Source organism: Cervus elaphus, chromosome 9, assembly GCF_910594005.1.
Source record: "Cervus elaphus chromosome 9, mCerEla1.1, whole genome shotgun sequence".
Classification (NCBI taxonomy): domain Eukaryota; kingdom Metazoa; phylum Chordata; class Mammalia; order Artiodactyla; family Cervidae; genus Cervus; species Cervus elaphus.
In genome coordinates, this window is record NC_057823.1 from 9125154 (window position 1) to 9148899 (window position 23746).

Genomic DNA, 23746 nt, shown 5'->3' on the forward strand with positions numbered 1-23746 from the left:
TTGGCCGAGTCAATGACCATTTGCAGGCCTCAGTTGCCCTACTTGTGAAGTGGGTTACAGGGATTTGGGCCTGAGGACCTCCAAAATCAATGCTAAGGTTCAGATACCTCCCAGGGAAGACCTGGGGTCTTTCTCAGACTCCAATGTTGGGCTTGGGGGTTTTCTATATTGTCCAGAGGGGACTCCAACCTCTTTCTCTTATAGGTAGAGAAAACTCTGGCTGTGTTTTGGGAGAATGGGCAGGGGTATAGCATCTAAGACTTGGGGCTGGCTGGAAGCAGGAGGCAGGATAAAATGATCTTCTGGAGGCAGGGCTTCACCTCTTCCCATAGGGCGGGGTTGTGCAGCTCCAGGTTTATTTGCATATGATGTGACCTAACCAATCAGAGCCCAAGGCCATTGGCCCGTGGCCTAGGATGGGCCCCCCTGAGGTCCCATCCCAGGTGGTCAGCCCCCAGCTGGTTCAGAGGTCTGTCTCCTGCAGGTCAAGACCTTTGTTGTGTTCACTGCCGGGTGTCCTGGAACAAGCTCCATTCACCTCCTTCTGACCCAGGTAGAGCAGATGGTCCTCATCAGTGGGCAGAAAGTCAGGAGGCCTCTTGGCTCCAGGGGGCAACTCCTCAGCACCCTGGGGGGAGGGGAGAAGAAAGCCCCTGTCAGAGACCTCACTTGTGCTGTGTCAGCTCAGATAGTCTCCAGATGGGGACAGAAGATCTGGGAGGACAGAGCCTGGGAAGAGTGGCACAATATCACCTTGGCAAGTCCTGTCCTTTCTGCCTCCAAAACTTCCATCCACTTCTCTCCCCCATGGCCATGTCACCTATGGTCCAGCCCATCCATGCATCCATGGATGCCTGCCCCTCTCCTCTCTCTGACTCTACCTGTTCTTCAAGAAAATAAATTATTTCCCCACAGCAGCGGGAGGAAGCTTTAAAACACTTCAGATCCCAAATCCCTGCTCTCACCATTGCATCTGTTCTGACCTCAGGGCCTTTGCATCTGCTGTGCCCTCCACCAAGAATGCCCTTCCCTCAGATCTCCCAGTAGTTGTCTCCTTCTCATTCTGGACATTAATAATGTCACCTCATCCATCACCATATCCTGCTTTATTTTCTTCCTAATACTCACCCCCTGCTTAGATCTTATTCCTTTCTTGGTTTAGCTTTCTTCTGCTCCTGCCAGAGCATGTCTGGGTACACAGCAAGTGCTTAATAAATAATGGAATGAAACAGGGAATCCAAAGCAGGAGCAGACCTGGATCAGATCCCCCAGGGACCGTGTTTCCCAAACTCGGGGCATTCCCATAGCAACCACACGGCTCTGGTCAATGTTGATCTACCCCCTGTCATGTTTCTTATGTAAGCTTTTTTCTAAGTTGACTCACTTTTGAATTAAGCAATTTTATTTTGGGGAGAGACTTTATATCAATAACTGAAAGGCAAGCCAGTTTCACTTGCCACAGATTGGAGGTAATTGTAAAAACAGATACAATGAAAATGAACAGTATGAAAGTCTGCTCAGTCCTTGTTAAAGTGAGTAATAGAAAGTGTTGAAGATGCACTAGCTCCCAGCTGAGCCTTCCCACTGGCAGTAAGGCGAAGTTGAGAAAGACGAAGACGGTGACTCACCATGTCACTTCCCTGAGTTAAGACCACAAACAGAGCACCTGAAGCCACTTCACTGCCCCTCCCCCTGCTCTGGGATCCCAGCCCTGAGACTGACCTTCATCAAACTGTCATCCAGGGCGGCCACCTCTTCCTTGGGGGCCACTGATGCTGTCTGCCGCATGAGGTCCCACCAGAGCAGACCGGGACCCAGGGCACCGCGCTTGGTGGGGCCTGAGGGGGCAGAGAGAAAATGGGGCTATTTAGTGAGGGTGGCGGGAGAACTGGAGACCAAGCGCTGGGGAAGAAAAGAGAGATCTCTGATGGCTTCCAAACCCAGATCTGACAGTGACCCAGTGGGGACACTGGCAAGTCTCTGCCCCTCTCTGGGCCTCACTTTCTCATCTACACAGTGAGAGGTTGTAATAGACAACAGTGGGTGGCCAGGAGTGTCCAGCATATGGCTCCATTTGCTGCTGTGTCCCCAGTGTCTAGAATATTGGCCAACTTGGGGAAGGACTCAGTACAGCCCTGGTGAATGGGAAGTCTGAGAATCAGGAAGAGGGAATAGGTACTCTTATCACTATTGATTTCTTTTAATCTCTTTCCACTTCAGGATTCAGAACTCCCAGACGGGTGCGGAGTTGCCAAGACTTCGGGGAAAAGCTATTTCAGCACCAAGGACAGCGTCTTGTGCCGCCTCCGCCCTCCCCTCCTTCCCCTCGCCCCTCTCCCGCCATCCTCCAGCAAAGGCATTATCTTTGGGGTTGAACAGGGAATAGAGAGGTGGAGAGGAGATGCCTCAGTTCCTGCCTTTGCAAAACAGGACAAGTCCCACAAGGTGGAAGGTGTCCTGAAAGCGATGCAGCAACAAGGGTGCAGATGTGGCTAGTATACAGTGGCCGCTCGACTGACAGAAGGGCCCTCCTTCCCCTCCCTGTGGGTCCTAGAGGCAGAAGGTGGACAAGGTGACCTCTAAGGATGTCATATGTCCTCCTCACCCGTCAGGCAGCTGACAAGGGCTCCACATAGCACAGTGCACAGTGTGCCCAAGGCACCATAATAGAGATAGGAAATGGCGTAGAAGTTGTCAGCTAAGGTCTGCTGATCAGGGTCCATTTCCAGGCTAAGAGAGAGATAGAGATGAGCATGAGTCTAAAATCCATTCCATTTGCTTCCTCCTGTCTACACTCTCACAACCCAGCCCAGTCCTTCGTGATTGCTTGTATGGGTGTATGCCAGTTTGCCTTCCTTCTTGTTATCCCACCAACACCTTCAGGCATTGTCTACACACAAGCAGAGGAATATCACTAAAATGTAACTCAGGGCTTCCTAGGTGGCGCAGTGAAGAATCTGCCTGCCAGTGCAGGAGGTGCAAAAGACATGGGTTTCATCCCTAGGTCAGGAAGATCCCCTGGAGGAGAAAATGGCAGCCCACTCCAGTATTCCTGCCTGGAAAATTCCATGGCACACTACAGTCCGCTACAGTTGCAAAAAGTCAGACATGACTGAACACATACAAATAAAATGTAACTCAGGTTGCCTCTTGTTTCTTCTTATCACCCTCAGAATCAAACCAAATTAAGCTCTAAGAAGAAAACAGGCAAGAATCTTTATGACCACGGGTTTCGCAACACTTTCTTAGATATGACACCAAAAGCTCAAGCAACCAAAGAAAACGGAGGTAATTCCCTGACAGTCCAGTGGTTAGGATTCCATGCTTTAACTACTGAGGGCCTGTGTCCAACCCCTAGTCAGGGAACTAAGATCCCACAAGCAGCACAGCATGGCCAAACAAAACAAACATACAGGGCTTCCCTGATGGCTCAGTGGTAAAGAACCCACCTCCCAATGCAGGAGACGCAGGTTTGATCCCTGGGTCAGGAAGATCCCCTGGAGCAGGAAATGGAAACCCACTCCAGTAAAAAAGAAAAAATAAAAGGATAAATTGAACTTTATCCAAATGGAAAACTTTTGTGTATCAAAGGATACTGTCAACAGAATGAAAAGAAAACCCACAGAATGGAAGAAGATATTTGCAAATCATACATCTGATAAAGATCTAACATCAAGAATAAAGATATAAAGAACACATAAATTAGAACTCAATATGAAAAGACAAATGACCCGATTTAAAAATGAGCAAGGGATTTGAGAAGACATTTGTTCAAAGAAGATATAAGTATGGCCAATAAGCACATGAAAAGACTGTCGATATCATTAGTCATTAGGGAAATGCAAATCAAAACCACAATGAGTATTATTTCATACCCAGTACAATGGTTAGAATTCAGAAAAAAGAAGGAGATAATAATAAGTATTGGCAAGGATGTGGAGAAGTTGGAGTCTTTATACATTCCTGGTAGGAATGTAAAATGATGCAGTGGCTATGCAAAATAATCTGGTGGTTTCTTAAAAGCTAAATGTAGAATTACCATATGACCCAGCAATTCTACTCCTAGGTATATACCAAGAAAAAAGAAAATGTATGTCCACACCAGCACTTGGACACAAATGTTCATAGCAGCACTAGTCACAATCACCAAAAAGTAGCAACTACCCAAATGTCCATCAGTTGATGAAGGATCAACAAAATTGGTCCATCCATTCAGTGAAATACTCTGAGGTCATAAAAGGAATGAAGCACCGAGACACACTACAGTGTGGACAAACCTTAAAAACATCGTTCTGTTAAAAGCATTCTCCCTGGCTTGCCGTATGGGGACTTGCATGTGGCTTGGAATGGTTACAGACTCCAAATTGCAATTATTTGCTGATCCCAAATAAATATATTTGCTGGGGAAATAACTGATGGTCTACTTGTTTAAGGTCACCGTTACAAAATAGTGCCCCTTCTGCCCAGGTGAATTTTAAAATGATGCCCCTGTTAAGGTGCCTTCCATTCTAGGGTTGCAAGTCTTAACACGGGGTGCACAAGTTGCATTTTAGCACCCATTTAATCCCTTATCTGGAAACACAGGTGCAATGTGTAAACTGAACAGTAATATACACCATCACTACTCCCAATATTATCACTATCTCTAACAGATAGACCATACTCTCCTAGTAACTACCATTTACTACTTATAGTTCAGCTTCCTTCTTTATTAGTAACTTCTTAATCTTGTGATTTAGTCTATATAGCTAAATCACTGAAAATTTAATCTTCTCTATTTATTCCTTTTTGGGAAATAGTCATATTCTTAAAACATCCGTCTTTCTAAAGGCAATTTGCACACTGCATAAGAAGGCATATTTTATATTAACCTTTCTGAAACTGTGCAGAAAGTTCAAGTATAGTTGTAATCAATAATAAGTTGTTTTTTAGCACAGACATAGAGGAAAACATACTTAATGTCTCTTGAAAATAGAAGAATTTGTTCTTTTCTTAAAGACTTGTTCTTAAGAATTCAAGAAGCAGATTTCTTTGCTCAGCAATTTAGAGATGTTACGGGATGTGAATTACTACTGTTGGTCACTCTTAAACATTCTTATTAGTTGCACAGATCACCAAATTTAGTAGGATGCCAACCTGAATGAAGTAAAAGATGTGAGGAATTCTTTAGCATGGTTTCAATATTTTAGCCTTTATAATAGGTAACTCAGTCTTTAACTGTACAGAAATCTAGGGCAACACCATTGGTAGCTCTACTTCTGACTGACTATATTGTATCTGAAATTTTATTTTCTTCAAGATGCAGCACTCTCAGATATTCTCCTGGAGAGTGGCTAGATTGACTTCAAGTTTGTTTATGAAGTCAACCATTAAATTGTTGGAAATATTTTTGGCTGTTTGACATGGGAAAAATGCTTTCTAGGGATGAAAACGAGCTTTAGATGGAGAGAGAGGTCATACTTATTGGCTTCAAGTATTTACAGGGTGGTTTACATATAGAATGAAGAACTGCACTGTGTCAATTAAGAAGGCAAAGTTTGGGTTGATGAGTATAAGTTATAAGACGTCCGAATTTAATTATTTTAATGCTTAAGAGATGTCAAAATGGAGTAGACTGTCTTCTTAAGGAGTGATTTACCCATCACTAGAAATGTCTAAGTAGAATCTGGAGGAATATATATGTCAGTGATATGTGAAAATATTTCTTTGTTGGCTTAAAAATTGATGCGGTTTTGTTTAAAGTGTCTTTCTAGTCCAAAGCTCTATACCAGAATTGACCCAGTGGATTTTGTCCATAGGATTAGTACTTTTTGGAATAAGATATAATTATCAACAAGCATTTTGGAGTGACTATTGTATATCAAACACTGAGAGGGTAACAGACAGGAAGGTCAGAGGTCTCCAAATGGAGGAAATAAGCTGCAAGTGTCAGACATTTTTATCTCTCTTAAGCGGCAGGAGGAAACAAACTAGCGATATTTTTCCTTCTCTGTACAAATTTAAAAGGAGGTTTCTCTTAAAATACCGTGTTGCCATGACACCTGGTTTCACCTGAAGCTAACTATTCTCAAACCTTGAGTTAACCAATGCATTTTTCTTATGGAAATGTTTGTCTTAAGCTATGTTAATGTGTTATGCATTTACCCCAGACTCTGTCTTCAAGTGGATTCTGCCAAATGGCTCAGAGCCTACTTCACAAACCAGTATGTTATACTCAGATATTGTTCCCCTAATCTATGTAAACAAAACTATTTGTATGGTAATCTGCCCTTCTACAAGATTCAAGTCAGTTGTTTCATGGCCTGGGATGAATCATCTGGTGCCAGGATTAACACAAAATGCAATTTATGGGTGAGGGGCCTGGTGGCATTCTGAGTTTTAAGACATTCCTTTCTTTTCATTAACAGACTGCTAGTGACTATATAACACCCAGCTGAAGACTAACAGAGGGGTACCCTTTCTGCCCCCTTCTGATGCCTGTGTCAGAAGCTTTCTCTGTCTCCTTTATACTTTAATAAAACTTTATTACACACACACACACACACACACACACAAAACATCATTCTGAGTGAAGGCAGCTGGACCCAACAGGTCATGTTGCACAATTCCATTTATACGAAATGTCCTGAGCAGGCAAGTCCATAGCAACAGAAAGTAGATTAGTGGTTGCCTGGGGCTGGAAGTGAAAGTCGCTCAGTTCTGTCCAACCATTTGTGACCCCATGGATTATACAGTCCATGGAATTCTCCAGGCCAGAATACTGGAGTGGGCAGCCATTCCCTTCTCCAGGGGATCTTCCCAACCCAGGGATGGAACCCATGTCTTCCGCACTGCAGGTGGATTCTTTACCAGCTGAGCCACTGGGGAAGCCAGGGGCTAGCGGGAGGTGGAAACGGGCGGTGACTGTTAAATTGTACAGGGTTTGGGGCTTTTGTCTTTTTTGTTTTTGAGGTAATGAAAATGTCCTTGAGATAGTGGTGATGATTGGATAACCTGGTGAATATACTAAAAACCGCTGTTAAATGGCTAATTTTATGGCCTGTAAGTGATATCACAGTTTAAAAAGAATCCGATTTCTCTGGTTGAACCTCATCTCACGTATCCTTTCTTCTGCCATTAAATCCGCTCTAACCTCACCACAGTTGGCATGCACTACCTGAACCCTGGCCTCAGAGAGTTTGCACTTTCTCCTCTGCGGGGAATGCCCTACTCCCTGCTCCCCAAGCCCCGCCCGCACCTTCTCCTTCCCAGTAGGGACTCAGCTTCAGGATCTCTCCAACCACACACTCTCTGGCCATGCTTCCCGGCTCAGAGTTTACCTGGAGACCCTGCCCGAGGCGTTGGCGGTGAGAAGAGGGTCCAGGAGACCAGAGGCGTTGGCTGAGGGCACAGCACAGCCGGCAGCTGATGACGGAAGGACCCCCATGGACTGCGCGCTAGGCGGGTACAGAGTGGCACCCACGGCCACCCACAGCGACAGCGCCAAGCCCACTGCCAGCCCCGACAGGACGCCCTGGGGAGGAACCCAGTGTCAGCGGGGGTCGGTGTTGACCCCTCGCACTTCTAGTCCCTCGTCGGTGTATTAATACTCACCGGTGTGTTGCTGGTGGGGACGAACATCCCCAGGATGAAGGCTCCGAGGAGGGGGCCGCTGATGACCCCCATGACAGTGAAGGAGCCCTGGGAGAGTGGGTGGGAGTGGGACTGAAGGCAGAGTCATCCCACCTTTCTTAGCCTCAGTTTACCCGCTGGGAAAGGAAGACCTGGGGAACTCCACTGGGGGTCTTGAGACTCCTCTACGCCTCAGTTTCTCTAAAGGGGAAGGGATGCCCTATTCTCAGCTCTCTCCCTGAGATGCAGATTCTCTCTCTTGACAAATCTGGTTCCATGACCATGACCATGCCAGGAGGAGGCCCTTCTTGCCCCCAGGTCACTACTCCCACCTCCCAGCATCCCTGTCTCAGGCCAGGCTGCGGCCATCCTGCTGGTGGAGTGTCAGAACTCAGTTCTGCCATCGACATGCACAGCCTTCTCTGAGCCTCAAAGTGGATGAGGCCTCACCTCTTGGGAAGATTGGAGGCGGTGGGGGAGGGGGGGTACCTACCTGGAGGACACCGCCCCCCAGCAGAGACGACAGAGCCGCCACGGTGAGACAAGCTGAGCCGTAGATGAGTGCTGTAGCGGGTGGGGATGGCTCTGTCAGTGGGGAGAGGCTTCCCTGCCCCCCCACCCAGGTTCCCCCAACTCACAGAGCCCCTTGGAGATGATGACCAGTCTCCGAGGGGCCAGGCTCGGCAGCCGAGGTTTGATGAGGTCCTCTACAGTGACGGCAGCCATGGCATTGATGCTGGTGGATGCGGTGCTGGGAGAGGGGAGTACAAAGGAGGTGGGCATCCTCAGGCCACTTCAAGGGACTGGCCACCTCTTGCCCCCAGGGCTTACCTGCTGGAGGAGGCCCCCAGCTACCCACACCAACTGGCCTGCCAGGACCCAACCCAAGCCAAGGGCAGAGGCCTGGGCAGCAGAATCCCTCAAGAGTAGAGGAGAGGTCCACCTCCCCACTCTCCCCGCAGACCTGAGAACCCTCACGGGAGCAAGGACACCCATGACTGAGAACATTAATGACACAAGGCCTCATTACAAAGCAGTGATGGGGTGCAGAGAACAGCCACATAGACTCTGGTCACAGCAGGAGCAGCGATGCGACCAGAAGTCAGGGGAGATCTGAAACTGCCAGAGCGTGAGGCCCCCGAGGGCAGGAGTGGGGGACCGCTTGGTCACAGCTGTGCCCCAATATTTAGAACAGCAGTACCTGCCCCATAGGCGCTCAACAAACATTTGTTTGAGGGAGGGAGGGAGGACAGAAAGAAGAAAGGGAAAGGAATCGAGTGTAACCCTGCTGGGTAATAAGGGGTAAAGATCCCAGATCTGGGGTCCTTGTGCTCAGGGTATGCCTTCCACAGGACCCCACTTACTAGGGGCTGAGCAGTAAATGCTGGACGTGCTCAGAACATTATGACGAGGCCCCAGGGGCTCAGATGTGGCCAAGTGAGAAAGCAGGGTCACTCACCTGAGGGTCCCACTGTAGGCACAGGCCAGAAAGAGCCCGGGGACTCCAGGCAGGTCTTCAAAGATGTCCAGCACCAGCAGGGGCATGTACTGAAGGGGGTCAGGGGTCAACCTCCAGGACAGCAAGGCCCCGAGGGTGAGGCCTCTATCTGTCCTCACACTGCACATTCCCAACACCCAGTACCGACCAGACTGAGTGGGCACTCAGCGCGTGCTTCTTGACTGACTCTGTGATCCTGGGTCATTCCCACTTTACTGATGAAGCCGGTGAGGCCAAAGAGGGTCACTCCTTGCTTGAGGTTACAGAGGCAGTCTGGGATCCGACCCCATGGACTCTGAACCCCATGGCCAGAGCTCCCCCCAGGGTGAGCATGTCTGGGTCCTGGCCTTGGTGCTACCCCTGTCTTGCCTGTGGACCTCAGGCGATTGCTTCACTTCTGATCTCCTGCCTCAGTTTCTCATCTGTAAATCAAGGGCCAGGGCAGTCTTGGCCTCATCACATGTTGAAAGGGGCGTGTTCATGTTCATGAAGGGGCGTGAGGCACAGTGCAGGTACTTGGGACGTGAGAGCTGGTCGTTATTGGCAGTGTCATCATTTCATGCTGGACTGTGGTCCCATGGCCTCCTTGATATCCCTCAGGGAGTCTGAAATGCCCCTCCCCTCCCCATAACATTGCATCACCTCCCAGATCCTCCTCTGTGTTGAGTTCTTTCCTGCCTCTGGACATTTGCACAGGCTATCTCTCCACTAGGAATACTTTTCCACCCTCACTCCCAGTGACTCACTCAGAGGTTCTCAGTGGGGGTGGGTGGATAGGAGTGGCCTAGGAGCCTGGACCAGACTCACCTGGTCTGGGGCAGAGATACGCCCCGCCAGGAGAGGGTCACAGTCAAGGTAGAACGTGAACATGACGACGCCACAGGCAGCAGCGCTGGACACGATCAGGAACAGGCCCAGCTGGTTGACGAGCACAGCCCTGGAGGGGAGAGGTGGTCTCGGGGTGGAGGAAGGGGGCAGCACATCCCAGAGGCACCCTGCCAAATACTCACAGCTTGGCTTGCCTCTCTGTGCGACAGGCCACGTAGCGCTGCACCTGGGCTTGGTTCACCCCGTACATGGAGAGCCACACCAACGTGCCGCCCACGACAAAAGTCCAGAACGTGTAGCGGCTCCTCGGGTCCAGGTCAAAGCTGGATGAGGACGGGGACAGTCAGCCATGTGGGAATGCTACACTGACTTCTCCCCTCCAGGTTGCCCCAGATGCCTATTCTGGACCTGATGGGTCTTAAAGGGACATTTGGGGCTAGATTTTGAAGTGTGAATAGGAGTTTGCCAGATTAAAAGTTCATGGGTTTATTGAGTCATCCACATGTATTCAAAATACATTTTTTTCTGTGCCTAACTGGGATCCCAGAGAGCCTTCAGTCCCCAGAGAGGGGAAGCCAGGGTTTTGTCTAGGTTTTCTGTCTGGGGAGGGGAGCAGGAAGGGCTTCCAGGGAGGCGGCATTGGCTGGCTTCTCCCAGGGCAGAGGTGCCAGCTCCATCATTTGGCCATATCTCCCTCTACATTTTCACGTACTCCATCAGGTTGATCCGGGAGTGGTTCTTGGCAAGCTCGAGTACTTGCCCAGGTCCACCCACAAGCACAGCTCCACGAGCCAGGACAACCCAGAAACCACTCAGCATCACTAGGACCTGAAATACGTCCGTCCAGATCACAGCCTTCATGCCGCCCTGCAAGGTGCAACAGAGAGGGAGAGAGGATGTCAGATGGGGATCTGTCTGCGGCCTGTAGGACAGAGCAGAGGTGGGAGGGCGGAGGAGTCAGGTGGGGGACCTGGCGGGGATTTGGCCTGGCCTCCAGTAGTGGCTGGGACCAATGGTCTTCTCTGCCTCAGTTTCCTCATCTGTAAAATGGGGTTAATAATAGTACCTTCTTCAGGGTATCATTGCAAGGAATAAATTAATTAATACAAGAAAAATATTTGGAAGAGCATCTGGCACATACAAGTGTTCAGTGAGTGATGGCTGCCACTATTATTATCATTATTACTACTACTGGTATTATTAGCTGTTGTTTTTACCCATCCAGCCTTCACATCTTTGCCTTCCCTGGGCAGCTTCTCCTTCTTCCTTTGGAGAAGCCCCTTCCGCAGTTCCAGGTCATTCAGGTGAGGCTAACCCTGCCCCCAACTCCAGGAATAGCCAACAGAACATCCTAGCTCCCCACACCTCTGCGAATGGCTCATCCTTCACCGAACATCAGTGCCAGCCAGACAGAACCCTCCTGGGACTTCAGGCAGTCCATCCTGAAACAGGAACTCACTTTCTGCTAGAATGCAGCCCAAAGGGACGGAAGCCCAGAGCTAACGAGGTTCTTAACAGATGGGACAGAACACAGAGGGCTCTCCTGCAGCCCCTGGATCCAGCCCTGCCCTATCCCTGGGCTTTCAGCAATAAGCCTTTCAAGTCACTTTTCATAATAAAGATGAGGAAATAGGCCCAGTGGGGACACAGTCTTCCTCTGGAGAAAGGGAAGGTAGGGAAGTGAAGGGGCCTGCTCGGGGTCTCTCCCACTCAGTGGGCATGCAGCCCCACGTGGGGTGGGGGTAGAGGGACATTCACCACAGTGGTGTAGAAGGTGCAGATGATTCCGGTAGACAGGAGCGACGCCCAGATGTCCAGCCCTGTCACTGCAAGGAGACCCTCCTGTTAGGTCAATTTGCAGGCCGAAAGCTTGGCTTTCACTGTCCTGGGGCCTTGCGGGGAATGAAGTAGGATTCTTCTCTCCTAGAACTGTCCCTCCCCTCACCCCGGCCAGCCTCTAAGCCTTGGCTCCTTCCCGCCACCATCCTCCCCACCCCCGCCCATTCAAACCTTGGTTCAGGATGAGCGCGGGGGCGTAGATCACTATGCCGGTGTAGAGCATCTGCAGATAGAGGGTAAGGGCAGGGAGGTTGGGGGCACCTGTGCGAAGAGGGTATTGAGAAGGAGCTAGGGGGAGGAGGACAGCTGGGGTATTTGACTGAGGGCAGATGGGCCGGGCCATGCGGGATCGGGGTGGGGTCAGGCCGGAGGTCTGCGGGGGGCCGGCGACCCAGACTTGCAAATAGAGCCTCCTGGGGCGGGGCCAGAAGGATTGTGGGCGGGGCCTGGACAGGGCTGTGCAGAGTGGGAGTGGGGTCGTGAGGATGGGGGCGGGGTTGTGGGCGTGACCGTCCGATATTTGACGCGAGCTGGACCCTGGGCGCGAGCACGGGGCCGAGGTCACTCACTGTAGCCACGAGGTACTGCAGAGTCCCGCAGAGCCGCACAGCGCGGCTGAAGCGCATCTCCAGGTACTACAAGGAGGAGCCGAGGGCTCGTGGTCACCTGGAGAGTCCCCATTCAGGGGCCGAGGCTTCTGGGTCCTTCACCCGCCCTCTTGGCTTCTGCCCGCCCACCGGAGGCCAACTCCACACTCTTGCCCACGGAGGGGGGGGACGGAGGGCTCCCGCCAAGCACCCTTTCCAATCTATCTGCACACACTTGTGCACACGCACCATCCCCGCGCCTGTGCATACGGCGTGTGCCCATAGGACTGCACCATCAAGCGTGTACACAGTGGTCCCACACGCTCCCACTCATGTCTGATCGTTCCCCCGGGGCTGCCGCCGCTCTGAGTCAACTTTCGCAAGATGCAGACAGTGCCTGTGACTGGCTGCCTACTGTACGACCGGTCAAGATTTTAATCTTTGTGCTCCCTGCCCCGGAGCGAGGTCTTGTAATAACGCCAGTTTGACGTTTGGGAAACCCGAGCGGAGAGGCAACCCCGTGCGGAAGGTAGGAGGCGCGCTGCGGGGAAGCCTGATTTCGAATCCGGAGTCTGCCACCAGGGGATCACTCAGGTGGACGCAAACCCAGGCCTGGGGGGACAGGGGTGTGCCTGTCCACAGGTGAGCGCGCCCCTGGCCGAGCCTGGCTCCGACCTGAGCGAGTTTCCACCAAAGAGAACCAGGACGCTGGCTCCTCTTCCTCCTTCCTGCCCCGGCCTCACTGCCTGCGGCTTCTTGCCAGAACCCTCCCCATCTGTCCAGCTCGGAGGCTCCCGCAGCCCGCCTGCGGCCCCCTGCACCACGGTTCAGAGCCTTAGGGCCTCCCCTGCCACGTCCCCGCGTTCCCAGTCAGGCAGGTCCTCAGCCCCCCGGGCCCCTGCGCAGTACCTCGTAGGTGCTGGTGAGGCCCAGGCGGTAGAAGACCGGCAGGAAGAGCAGGGCAGTGAGCAGAGAGTTGAGCAGCTGTCCCAGGCACATCCAGAGGAACTTGAGGCCATAGCGGTAGGCCTCGGCGGGCACCCCCAGCACCTGGACCGCCGACATGAAGCTGGCGGCCAGCGAGAGGCCCACCGGCAGGGCGGACAGGCGCCGACCCCCGGTGAAGAAGTCCTCGGCGCTGCGCTGCCCGCCTCGCGCTACCCCGACCCACAGCCCGATGCCGGTGGACACCAGCAGCATAAGGGCGAAGACCCCGTAGTCCCAGGCTCCGAACGTGGCCCGCTCCTTTGCCTCGACGGCGGCCATGAGGTGCGCGGGAGGGGACAGGCGCGTTCTCAGCCCCTTCCAGCCACCCGGCGTGTCTCGGCTGAGGGAAGTTGGCAGCGGCCGAGGAGGCAAGACAGCGCGCAGGTAGGATGCTCAGCGGCGGCAGCGACACCGCGCGCCTGTCCCCTGTGGTCCCCGGCGGCCCGGGGCTCCCTGGGCGAGAAATCTCTGGCTCCTCGCTGCAGGTCGTCTGCCCCCCTGTCACCCCTCTTCGTCTTCGCGTCTGTTTGTCCGTCCGCCTGGCCGCTCGCTCCGTCCAGGCGCCCGGTGCAAGCGGCAAGTCCCCCGCGCGGACGTCTGGCCGCCTCCTTGGGAGCTGTGCTCAGGGCTGACAGCAGGAGGGCGCGGTGGGGCCTAAGGGGACAGCTCCCGGCGGCGGCGGCCCGCGGATTTATTGGGCTCCTGGTCAGCGAGACTCCGCCCCCAGAGCTGGGGCGGGCAGGACCCGCACCCTTTCCGCCCTGTACTCCGTCAGATGGGCCAGGACAGGACACTTAGGTGGCTGCCGGGGGGTAGGGGGGAGGCTCCCAAATGCCCCCTTCCTCCCTGCTTTGTGGGGTACTTTCCGCTGACCATAAGCTGTTAATGTCGCCCTTGGACAGGTGGGGAAACTGAGGTTCAAAGTTGGCCTGTCACTCAGCCAAGGCCACACAGCTGGGAGCGGAGGCCCAGCGCTGAGATCCCCGTTGTGCTTTTGTACCTGAGCTGTGGGGAGCTCACTCACCCACAGAACTGGGGTTTACTTTCAGGGTTGCAGGGTCCCGTAGGGAAATTCGCTCTGCTTCAACCCCTCCCTCACTGGGCACTTTGACCTTCTCCGTTTCTCTAGAGCCTAGCAGGAGGGCATCACCAAACCCGGCCCTCAGGCTACGAGGAGTGGAAGGCAACAGGTTCCTTCAAGTTCTGAATGCATCCATACTTGAGAAAGACTCGGTGTCTCTCTGGGCCTCAGATTCCCCATCTGTAAATGAGCATAAAATAGCCCTTGCCTCAGAGGAACAAACTGAACCTGTATAACACAAGCCTGGCACAGAACAAGTACCTCATTCATTCCTTTCTTCGTATATTCGTTGGTTCCTTCACCAAACATGCATCGAGAGTCTATGCTGTGCCAGACTTTAAGTGTAAAGTGGCGGTCATGGCAGAGGGGTTGTCTATGATCATGTTCCCAAAAATGGAGGGGCATGACTACCCGGGAAAGTGGTGTCTGGCATGTCCCACAAATGGCATCAGAGGTACCGAGGAAGGGGGAGTCGCTTGTCTCAGGTCATGCCCTCAAGAAACCCACACTTTGTCATCTGGAGGTTCTGACCGCTGGCTTTGAGTCCTAGCTGGAGTTCCAAAAGCTGGATTCCCTCCTCCATAAGCGGGAGGGATCTGGGAATCTGTCCTCCTAGGGCACTGGGACCCTCCTCGGCCTCTGCCGCCCCCTGGTGGCCTCCTCTGGTCACATCACCCAAGCTGGGTCCAGTGACCGCCAGGCAGCCTCACGTTTGACCCGGTACTGTCTTATTCTGTCTCCGTGCAGGGCTGCAGAGTCGACCCACTTCTCCCTGGAGATGGGATGCCGCGGCTCCACTCGGGCATCTACTGTTTGCTGGTATGCACCCTTCACTTTATGGCAGAAAGCGAAGAAGAACTAAAGTGCCTCCTGTTCAAGGCGGGAGGAGAAGGGGACGACAGAGGATGAGTTGGTTGGATGGCATCACTGACTTAATGGATATGAATTTGAGTAAACTCCGGGAGTTGATGACGGACAGGGAGGCCTGGTGTGCTGCAGTCCATGGGGTCGCAAAGAGTCGGACAAGACTGAGCGACTGAACTGAACTGATGCTCCCTTCACCTTTGCCAGAAGGGTGCAGAGGACACCGCGTTCCTCCTCCTTTCCCTTCTCTGCTGCATCCTCCTTGAAAACTTGTTGGGAAAGGGAAATGCAGGAAGATTCCCCGCAAAGCCAAGCAAGAAAATGCAAATATATGCAGATTGATGCAAGTTAGGGCAAAAGCTGTCCTGTCTCCCCTCTCTTCTACCCTGGTGGAAGGAGGGTCCAGGCTGCAGACTAACACTTGGTCTGAGACCCTTTCATTAAGCACCTACTGTGTGCAGGGCCATGCAGCAGCCACTGGGCACACAACAGGATCCAGGTGGACATGCCCTGCTCGTGGCCTCAGGGCTCTGATCGAGCCAGCAGATGAATACCCATTTCAGAAGCTAACATGACAAAAGCAAGGTCAGAGATGGAGACAGCCTGGGGGATGGAGGTGGGGGACGCTTAATGTGAGGCCTCAGAGGGGGACCCTGCAGCAGAGAGTGAGCCAGGTTTGGAGAGCTGGGGGCAGGGCCCCGAGGTTGGAAAGAGCAGGACAGGGAGGATCACTGTAGACCGGGAGCCTTGGAGGGGGTCTGGATTTTATTGAGGGCACTGGGTGGGAGCAATTGGAGAGTCTGGAGCAAATGAGGGACCTAGTTTCCCTGATGGGTCAGTCGATGAAGAGTCCACCTGCAAAGCAGGAGATCTGGGTTCGATCCCTGGGTCAGGAAGACCCCTGGAGAAGGAACTGGCAACCCACCCCAGCATGCTTGCTTGGGAAATCCCATGGACAGAAGAGCCTGGCAGGCTACAGTCCATGGGGTCATAAGAGCTGGGCATGACTTAACGACTAAATCACCACAGGTTCTGAAAAACCCACCGGGTCCAAGGCAGGGGTTGAGGGTGGGGAAAAATGGGTAGATTCAGAACATGTTTTGGATTTCCTGGTTGGTAGGCTCAGAGTTGGAAGCCCTGCAGGGTGGCGGTGGTGGGGTGGGGAGGAAATGTGGAGGGCAGGGAAGAGGGAGGGGAAGCAGGTATGCCTTCCTGGACTGTATGACTCCAATTATGGGATGGGAGGAGGGCAGGCAGGACCCGAGGACTCCCCCTGGATGGGGGAGAGGAGCAGGGCAGTCCCCGAGAGCCCAGCAGCAGTGGGCTAAGCAAAAGGGGCAGGGATGTCGGGGTGCTGAGGGGATATCTGCTGCCACCACTCCTGCCTGCCGCCTGGGTATCCCCAGAGTCCTCCTGTCTCCCTGGAGCCAGGGCAGGGGTCAGAGATGAGAGGCTGTGAGCTGTTCTAGCTGCTCCAGCATGGCCTGCTGGGTATGTCCTGAACATCCAATCCTGCATTCAGTCAAAGCAAACCATTATTACCACCAGTGGCTGTCATTGTCTAGAAGATTCCCTGATTCCAAGTCCTGAGGATTCTGATCCTGTGATTCCCAGTCTCTCTGGGTTTCAGGATCTACCATGGGTCACCCGAGGTCCCCGCTTGCCTTGCCTGACTCAGAAACGAGGTGCGGGGTGGGTCAGGGAGGTGTGGCCCTCCTCCAGGGCTCCCAGCCTGTCCAGTCTGGGACAGCCGGCACCTGGAGAAGCCTGGGGCGGGTCCTGGGAGTGCCTCAGCACCTAAGGGTTTGTGGGGAGCAGATTCCGGCCCACCTTCGGGCTGGCCACGTGGGCCCGGGAAAAGACTTGTCCCTGGGCCTGAGCTGACCACTGAGGGGAGGCAGCAATCCAAGCGGCCAGTCTTGCTCCACAGGCCCACACAGAAGGGCCCATTTCTTCTAGCTCCGGGCCTTTGTGCTGGTTGGTCCTGGCATGACTACCACTGGAGACTGGAGGGTTCGCTTCAGTGGGCCTCATCTCAGCCAGCTTCTGGGTGACTGCTCTATGCACGCTTTGTGGGGTAATCGCCAGGTGGGCGGTTACATGGCAGGGGGTGTACGAATGGGTGTGTTAGCAAGCTGAGGGCTCACTCATCTCTTGGTTCAAGGCCTCCTCTATGAGACTGACTCCATTCCCCAGCTGGCTGGGGGCAACGTCCTCTCCAAGTTCCCAGGCTGTAATGTGGATGAAATTTTGGCAGAGCTTCAAGGCGGGGATGGGGGTGCATGGGGGGCCTTTGTGGGGCCATCTCTGGCCTTCCACTTTCCTGGGGGTCTATTCTCCCACCTGACATTTCTGGCCTTTCAACCTCTATCTCATCTGAAGCCCCCACCTGAGACCTAAGGGATCACCATTTCTACTTTATACAGGAGAAAACTAAGGCTCAGAGTGGGCTGACCTGCCCCAGTAACAAGCATCAGGCGCTTCACGGCCACACAGCTGGTGGAGAACCAGCCATTGTCCCTACATCCCAGCCAGATTATTTCCTGGAAATGCATGCATCACTACTGCTATCACACGCCCATCCTTAAGTGAAAAGGAAGCTGCCAAACTTTTTCTGGGTGGCACCTAGATATGGGGACGCCTGAGAAAGGAGAAATCTTTAGGGTAACCAGGAATTTCTGCCAGGGTTCACAGGGTTAATTAAATCACCTAGGCAGATATTCAAGAAAAATTTGGCTGGACAAATGTCTTAAACACTACGATGAAGTGCCCTGAGGAAAAAGTATTTCTAATATATGTGGGGAAAATTTTTTCAGCCTTTTGCTCCACATACCCGAGCTTTTTCTTTTTTTTCTTTTGGTCACATCACAAGGCTTGCAAGATCTTTAGTTCCTGACCAGGGATCAAACCCAGGCCCCGGCAGTGTAAGCACTGCAATCCCAACCACTGCACCACTAAGGAATGCCCATACCATACCAACCCTGCAGCCCATGAGAGGAATGATTCAAGTTCCTAAGGTTTTTTCCTATGAGTGATTATTTTGTATCAGGGCAGAATGCTTTCCACATAAGGAAAAGCAAATCCTAAGGTTTATTTTCAGCCAGTAGCTTGTTCACCCATGGTGTTGGCAAGGCTGAAGGAAAATAGTCCTCTTATTAAGTGACGTTAATTAGTGTGTTAGTGGCAGGTATTTTGGCATTAATATAAAAAACTTGGCCCAGCACTGCCAATCAGGGCTTACACATGTGGTGCAGATGAAGGTAGAAGGGTGTTCATTGCCATCACAACCCTGTCTCAGATAACCCCTCCTAGGCTCACAGTGACACTTGTGGTCCCTGCCCTCAGTCTGGTGTGGGACGGTGCTGTGAACCAATCATTGTATGGTCTACAATCCCCAGGGAGGCAGTGGTCTGTGCAGTCGTCTAGGCAGAGCACTCAGCAAGTGCAGGGAGGCAGGGAAGAGCCACTGGTGCCGGTCTGTGTGAGCTCAGTCATGGGTTTTGTGACTTACTGACCCATGGACTGTAGCCCGCCAGGCTCCTCTGTCCACGGGATCCTCCAGGCAAGAATACTGGAGTGGGTTGCCACACCCTCCTCCAGGGGATCGTTCGACCCAGGGATTGAATCCGTGTCTCTCACCTTTCTGCATGTGCAGGCAGGTTCTTTACCGCTGGTGTCACCTGGGAAGTCCCAGGGGCTGGGACAGGCAAAGCGGGGTCACTGAGGACCCAGGGCCTGTCTTTCCCATGAGAATGGCTAGCCATGCCTGAGCCCTGCCCCAGGAACCTCTCCAAGAACAGGTGGGATTTGAAGTGAGTTGCTTTTCTGGAAACCACCCAAGATCACCACGCCAACTAAACCCCTCCTCGCATAGGTGGGGGAGCGGAGGCTGTGCCCCCGCCCCACACTAGCTCTGTGCCTCAGCTTCTTCCCCATCCACGGCTCTCTGGAAGACAAGGCAGGCCCTTACTGACCTGTATATCCACCGCCTGCAGAACACTGGCTCCCCAAAGCAGCTGAGCGAATCTAGTCTGACCTTCTGAGGGTGACACCAAGGTACAAAGGGCCTGGACTGTCCAAGGTGACAACACCAAGAACTGAATTCTTAGCTGTGCCTCGGTCTCTGGTTGAGGAGCTTAGGGTGGGATTAGCTTCATGCCTGGAATTCCCCAGGCCTCAAGTACAAGATGCCCACTGAGAGACCTTGGCCTCCTAGGTGGGATTAGGGCAGCTTCATTCAATGGGCCCCCGGCTGGTGGAGGGGAAACCAGCCAGCACAGCAGGCTCACAGCCCTCTTGGGCGCCCCCTTGTGCCTGCTCTGAGGATCTACAACAGGGTTGGAGGCTAGGTAGGGAAGACCACACCTGGAATAGAACCAAACCCATAGGCTTTGCCCGCAGCGTGCAGCCAGCTGTCATTTTACCACCAAGAAATGAGGGGGGAGTGGCACAGAGCTGAGAAACATGTATAACAAGGCAGGCAAGACAGATCTGGGGCCAAACCTGTGGCCTACAGCACACCCCAAGGCCCACAGCAGAGCTGTCTTGATGGCACTGAATGGAGAGCGAGCTGGGAGTGGGGAGGGGCTCACCATTCCTAGACCACCCCCCTCTTTGGAGAATCCAGTGCAGGGGCCCTACTCAAGGAGAGGAGGACCCCTCCCAGAGCACTCACAGCTTGGCTGCACCCTTTTGAGTTCTGCAGGGTGCGTAAAGAAAACAAGAAGTGTATCTGGGCACTTGGTTTTCCCATTAAGTTTTATTTGGGCAGACCCGGGGACAGAGGGCCTGCACCTAAAAGAAGGTGTTGGGCCTCTTGGTGGTGAAGCGTGGCTTGTGCTGGCGACGGAGGACGCGGTGGGGCAGTGGGAACTTGATCTTGGAGTCCTGTGATAAGAAAAGGGAGGTAGCAGGGGTGGTGGTGGTGGTGGAAGGCTCTTAACTTTGTCTCCCAGGGACCACTGAGGTGTGGCCACCCCCCACTGGGCTCCTGCGTCAAACCCGCTGCCTTATTGCATCTCCCAAGGCTGGGGGCGCTGCCAGACCAGTCTGGTGTTCCAACAGAGCCCCCTCAGCCCAGCCTGCCCTGCAGGGCCCTGAGGGCACTCACGTGGAACTGCTTGACCGCTGGTCGGCGGCACTTGCTGGCTGCGATCTCCTCCACCTTCATGATCTGGATTGAGTGGGCCCGGGCTCGGTGCCGGGCACCCATGTCTCGGTCTGTAGAGATCAGGAGGGGGCAGGGTGAATGTACACATTTTCCCATGATGGGTGGGGAAGGAGGGCACTCGGGGACCAAATAGACACAGCATCTGGTCCCAGCAGGCACTGGCTACCAAGTGTGTAGAACCTCCAAATTCACTTTGAGGGGCACGGCTGCAGCCCCACAAAGGCGACGAGATAACATTTGCTGTTAGCACCTCTGTTTAAACCACTGCTACAAGAAACAGCAGTTCTTGGGTTTAGGTGCTTGGATTCTGGTCCTGGCAGGTGACACACGCTGGGAGCACCCAGGGTTGCTAATGCTCGGTCCCATCCCCGGGCGGCAGCTGCATCTATATAATGGCTGACCTTAAACCTCAAGAGGGAGGCTCCAGATGCAGTTGGTGGTGGTGAACCAGCTCAGGAAGGACCAGACCCCCTCCTCTCCACCCACCCCCAGCCCGAGCCCACCTACTGCCAGGTTCCAGAACAGGCATGCCTGGGGCATCCTCGCCACTCCCCCTGCCTCCATCCCTGAGGACTGCCCCCGAGCCCCGAGAAGCCTCTTGCATTTGTCAGGCCTCTGTCTGACAGGGAAGGTGCCTGCCCTGCTGAGTCTGAAGGAGAGACCCGGCGGCTTACAGCACTGGGTGACCGCGCCGGCGGTGGTCAGGTCCCGGTACTCCCGGTACATGTTGTGCGTGCCACTGCGGGAGTCATAGCGTAGCCAGATGCCGAAGTTCTTCACTCGCAGGGGAGATTTCTCGAACACCTGTCAAGGAGAGGAGACCGGCTGAGCCTAGAACAGCAAGTGGGCCTCGACCAGGGCCCCCCACCATCCCTGAACCTCTGCCCCCAATGCTACAAAGGATGGTCCAGCCTCTGGACCTCTCTTGCCCGTCTCCCAGTCCCTGCACCTTCAGGCACCCGCGGGGAAATCTGCTGTCCGAGGGAAATCCCCATGGTAACCGCAGGGATGCAGGGCAGTCCAGGCTGGGATGCTCCCCCGCCATGGGGACCGACACAGCTTCTGACTCCCCCCAACCAACCAACAATTCTCTTGGGACCATCTGGGCCAAAAAACCATCAGTGACCCAATGCAGCCTCACTGTGCAGAGTACAGCGCCACGCCCCACACTTTACAGATGAGGCCCAGGGTTTCTTATTAGGAAAAAGGCACCAAGCCACCTATTTCATCCTGATGGGCATGAAGACCACAAAGGAACAGGATCAGGGTGTGTAAAGTCTGCTAGCTCTGGAGGGTGACAGATGCCCCATGGGAAAGTGTAAATTCACCCCGATCCCGCCCAGCTTCGGATACCCCATACCTGTCCACAGTAGACGATTTCCCCCGAGGATTTCTTCATCTTCTTCAACTGAGACACAAAGTACCAGAAGCGGGACTTGGCAACAACATGATTAGGCGCGAAAATCCTCATGCGATAGAGGGGCGGCGTACGGCATTTGGGGGTCGGCAGGCAGCGCCCCACCACCTTATACTCTCGAAGCTAAAAAAGAAAACAGCGGTTGAGGCGGGGACCAGCACCCAAAGTCTAGAGGCAACTGCGGAGACTCACTCTGCGCCTTTCCCCAAGCCTGTTGACAACTGGATCAGGGGATGGAGAAGGTCAAGTCCCACCCCAGTGCCCTCCTGTGATATCTGGGTGACTGTGGGTCATTCCACCGTCCGAGCCTTCTACATAAAAAGAAGTGAGAGTGGGGAGGATTAACCCAGGTGCCTGAACGCCCTTTGCCCTGGCTCAGGAAAGCTGGGTGAGGCTCTCAGCCCCTTTCCCCCTTTAAGTTAGCTAGGCACAGAACGGTGGGGCTGCCTCGTTCCTCCAACACCGCATCTATCCAGCTCACAACTTGTCAAAATGAAAATTCGGGACCCCAGAGACAGTGACCAGCCGGGAATCTCACAGTCAACTCCAGGCAGAATCAGGACAAGAATCCAGTTCCCTGCCCAGCTCTGGGTTCCCCAAACGTAGGTCACGACTTGCAGCTGCCTCAGTTTCCCAGTTGCAGTCCAAGAGATTTGGACTCCCAAGCAGAAGCTCCCTGTTTGTACAGATGCAACGGGCATGATATCTGCCACGTTCAAATCCTGGGATACAGTAGAAAGGCGCCACCACCAAAAAATGGCTCGTCACCATTTTACTATTAATGTCAATAGAAAACAACCCCAAACATCACAAACTCGATTCTTACTTTAACCTCTCAATCTGACTCACCGGCCTCGCAGACCACCCATTCAGGAAGGAACCGATGCGGTCGGACCCCTTTCCAGTGTGCAAAATGGAGCTGGAAAGCTGAGAATGACCCACCCAAAATGCTTCTCCGCAGGGTCTACTCTTCCATCTGTGAGCACTAACGCTGATTTTGCCCAGCACCTGCCACAGCGGTTAAGACTCCCACTACCCAAGTCAGCCCCTAATTATACTAGTTTCCTTCTACTTTCTCTTACAGTCATGCCAAGAGTAACAGAACACTATTGCCCACCAAGCCCCACCCTTGGCACCATATTCACTTCGCAAACGGAGAAACTGAGGCTCGGAAGGTCGATGAGGTCCCGTGGCGCGTGTTTCCACACCGCTCAATTTGTCTCTTCCTGTTGAAAGGAGACTCGGACTCCCCGGCCCCCGCGATTCCCGAGCCGGCCCGGGCCACGCTCTGGCCTCCCCACGCGGCTCCCGCAGTGGCCGCCATGTTGGCCGCAACTGGGGACCTCGGCGCACTGGCCCTAACCCGAACGCGCACTCCCCGCGTGTCCCATGTCTCCTCCCGCAGCCCTCGATTCTGTCCGCGTCGCGTTCTCTGACTCTGCCCCACCGCGCCCGCCTTACCGTCCCTGAGGCCTTCATGGCGCTCTACCCACGACCGCCGCCACCCTCGAAAAGGAAGTGGCCGCCCTCGCGCAGCCGCTCACCTTGATTTCGCGGCCGGAAGTCCCGCCCTTTCGATGCCGCGAGCCCATTGGCTCCTCAGCCCCGAGCTCTATAAGATTTGCTTCTTCGTTGACTCCAAATCCACCAATCTCTCACAGCCCGGCCTCCCTTTGCGGCGATACTACAACTCCCGAGACGCAGCGCGACTAGCCCTCCTGTTCAAGCGAGGCGTAAGGGAGCGTCGGCGCGCGCGGCATGCCGGGAGTTGTAGGTACAATGGGCGGTCTCGGAGGCCGGTTCCAGGTTCCTGCCTTTATATCCATACTGTGTGCATCATCGTCCCGGTGATGAGGCTCCAGGA

The 23746-nt window shown here is 53.7% G+C and overlaps 2 protein-coding genes and 1 non-coding gene across 4 annotated transcripts; all 3 read right to left on the reverse strand.

Annotated features, from left to right (window-relative positions):
• Window positions 1–315: 315 nt before the first annotated feature.
• On the reverse strand, window positions 316–14571 carry SLC5A5 (solute carrier family 5 member 5). Of its 2 annotated transcripts, XM_043910978.1 has the most exons (15): window positions 13273–14228; window positions 12346–12411; window positions 11948–11999; window positions 11696–11763; window positions 10650–10804; window positions 10120–10260; window positions 9917–10046; window positions 9071–9159; window positions 8250–8362; window positions 8105–8175; window positions 7594–7680; window positions 7320–7513; window positions 2606–2730; window positions 1723–1838; window positions 316–628 (listed from the first exon to the last, which is right to left on the reverse strand). In XM_043910978.1, the coding sequence occupies exons 1-15, from the start codon at window positions 13627–13629 to the stop codon at window positions 464–466; spliced, it is 1929 nt and encodes a 642-aa protein (XP_043766913.1). In that variant the 5' UTR covers window positions 13630–14228; the 3' UTR covers window positions 316–463. The 2 variants fall into 2 exon arrangements, with proteins under 2 accessions (XP_043766913.1, XP_043766914.1); XM_043910979.1 differs by lacking the exons at window positions 316–628; window positions 1723–1838; window positions 2606–2730 and adding an exon at window positions 6820–6876 and having other exon boundaries at window positions 13273–14571.
• Window positions 14572–20035: 5464 nt separating this feature from the next.
• Window positions 20036–23470, reverse strand: RPL18A (ribosomal protein L18a). Its single transcript, XM_043910985.1, has 5 exons — window positions 23344–23470; window positions 21826–22005; window positions 21140–21269; window positions 20406–20515; window positions 20036–20182 (listed from the first exon to the last, which is right to left on the reverse strand). The coding sequence occupies exons 1-5, from the start codon at window positions 23359–23361 to the stop codon at window positions 20090–20092; spliced, it is 531 nt and encodes a 176-aa protein (XP_043766920.1). The 5' UTR covers window positions 23362–23470; the 3' UTR covers window positions 20036–20089.
• On the reverse strand, window positions 20635–20768 carry LOC122701159. The gene has a single exon (XR_006342997.1). It is a non-coding gene; the product is annotated as a small nucleolar RNA SNORA68 (small nucleolar RNA).
• Window positions 23471–23746: the final 276 nt, after the last annotated feature.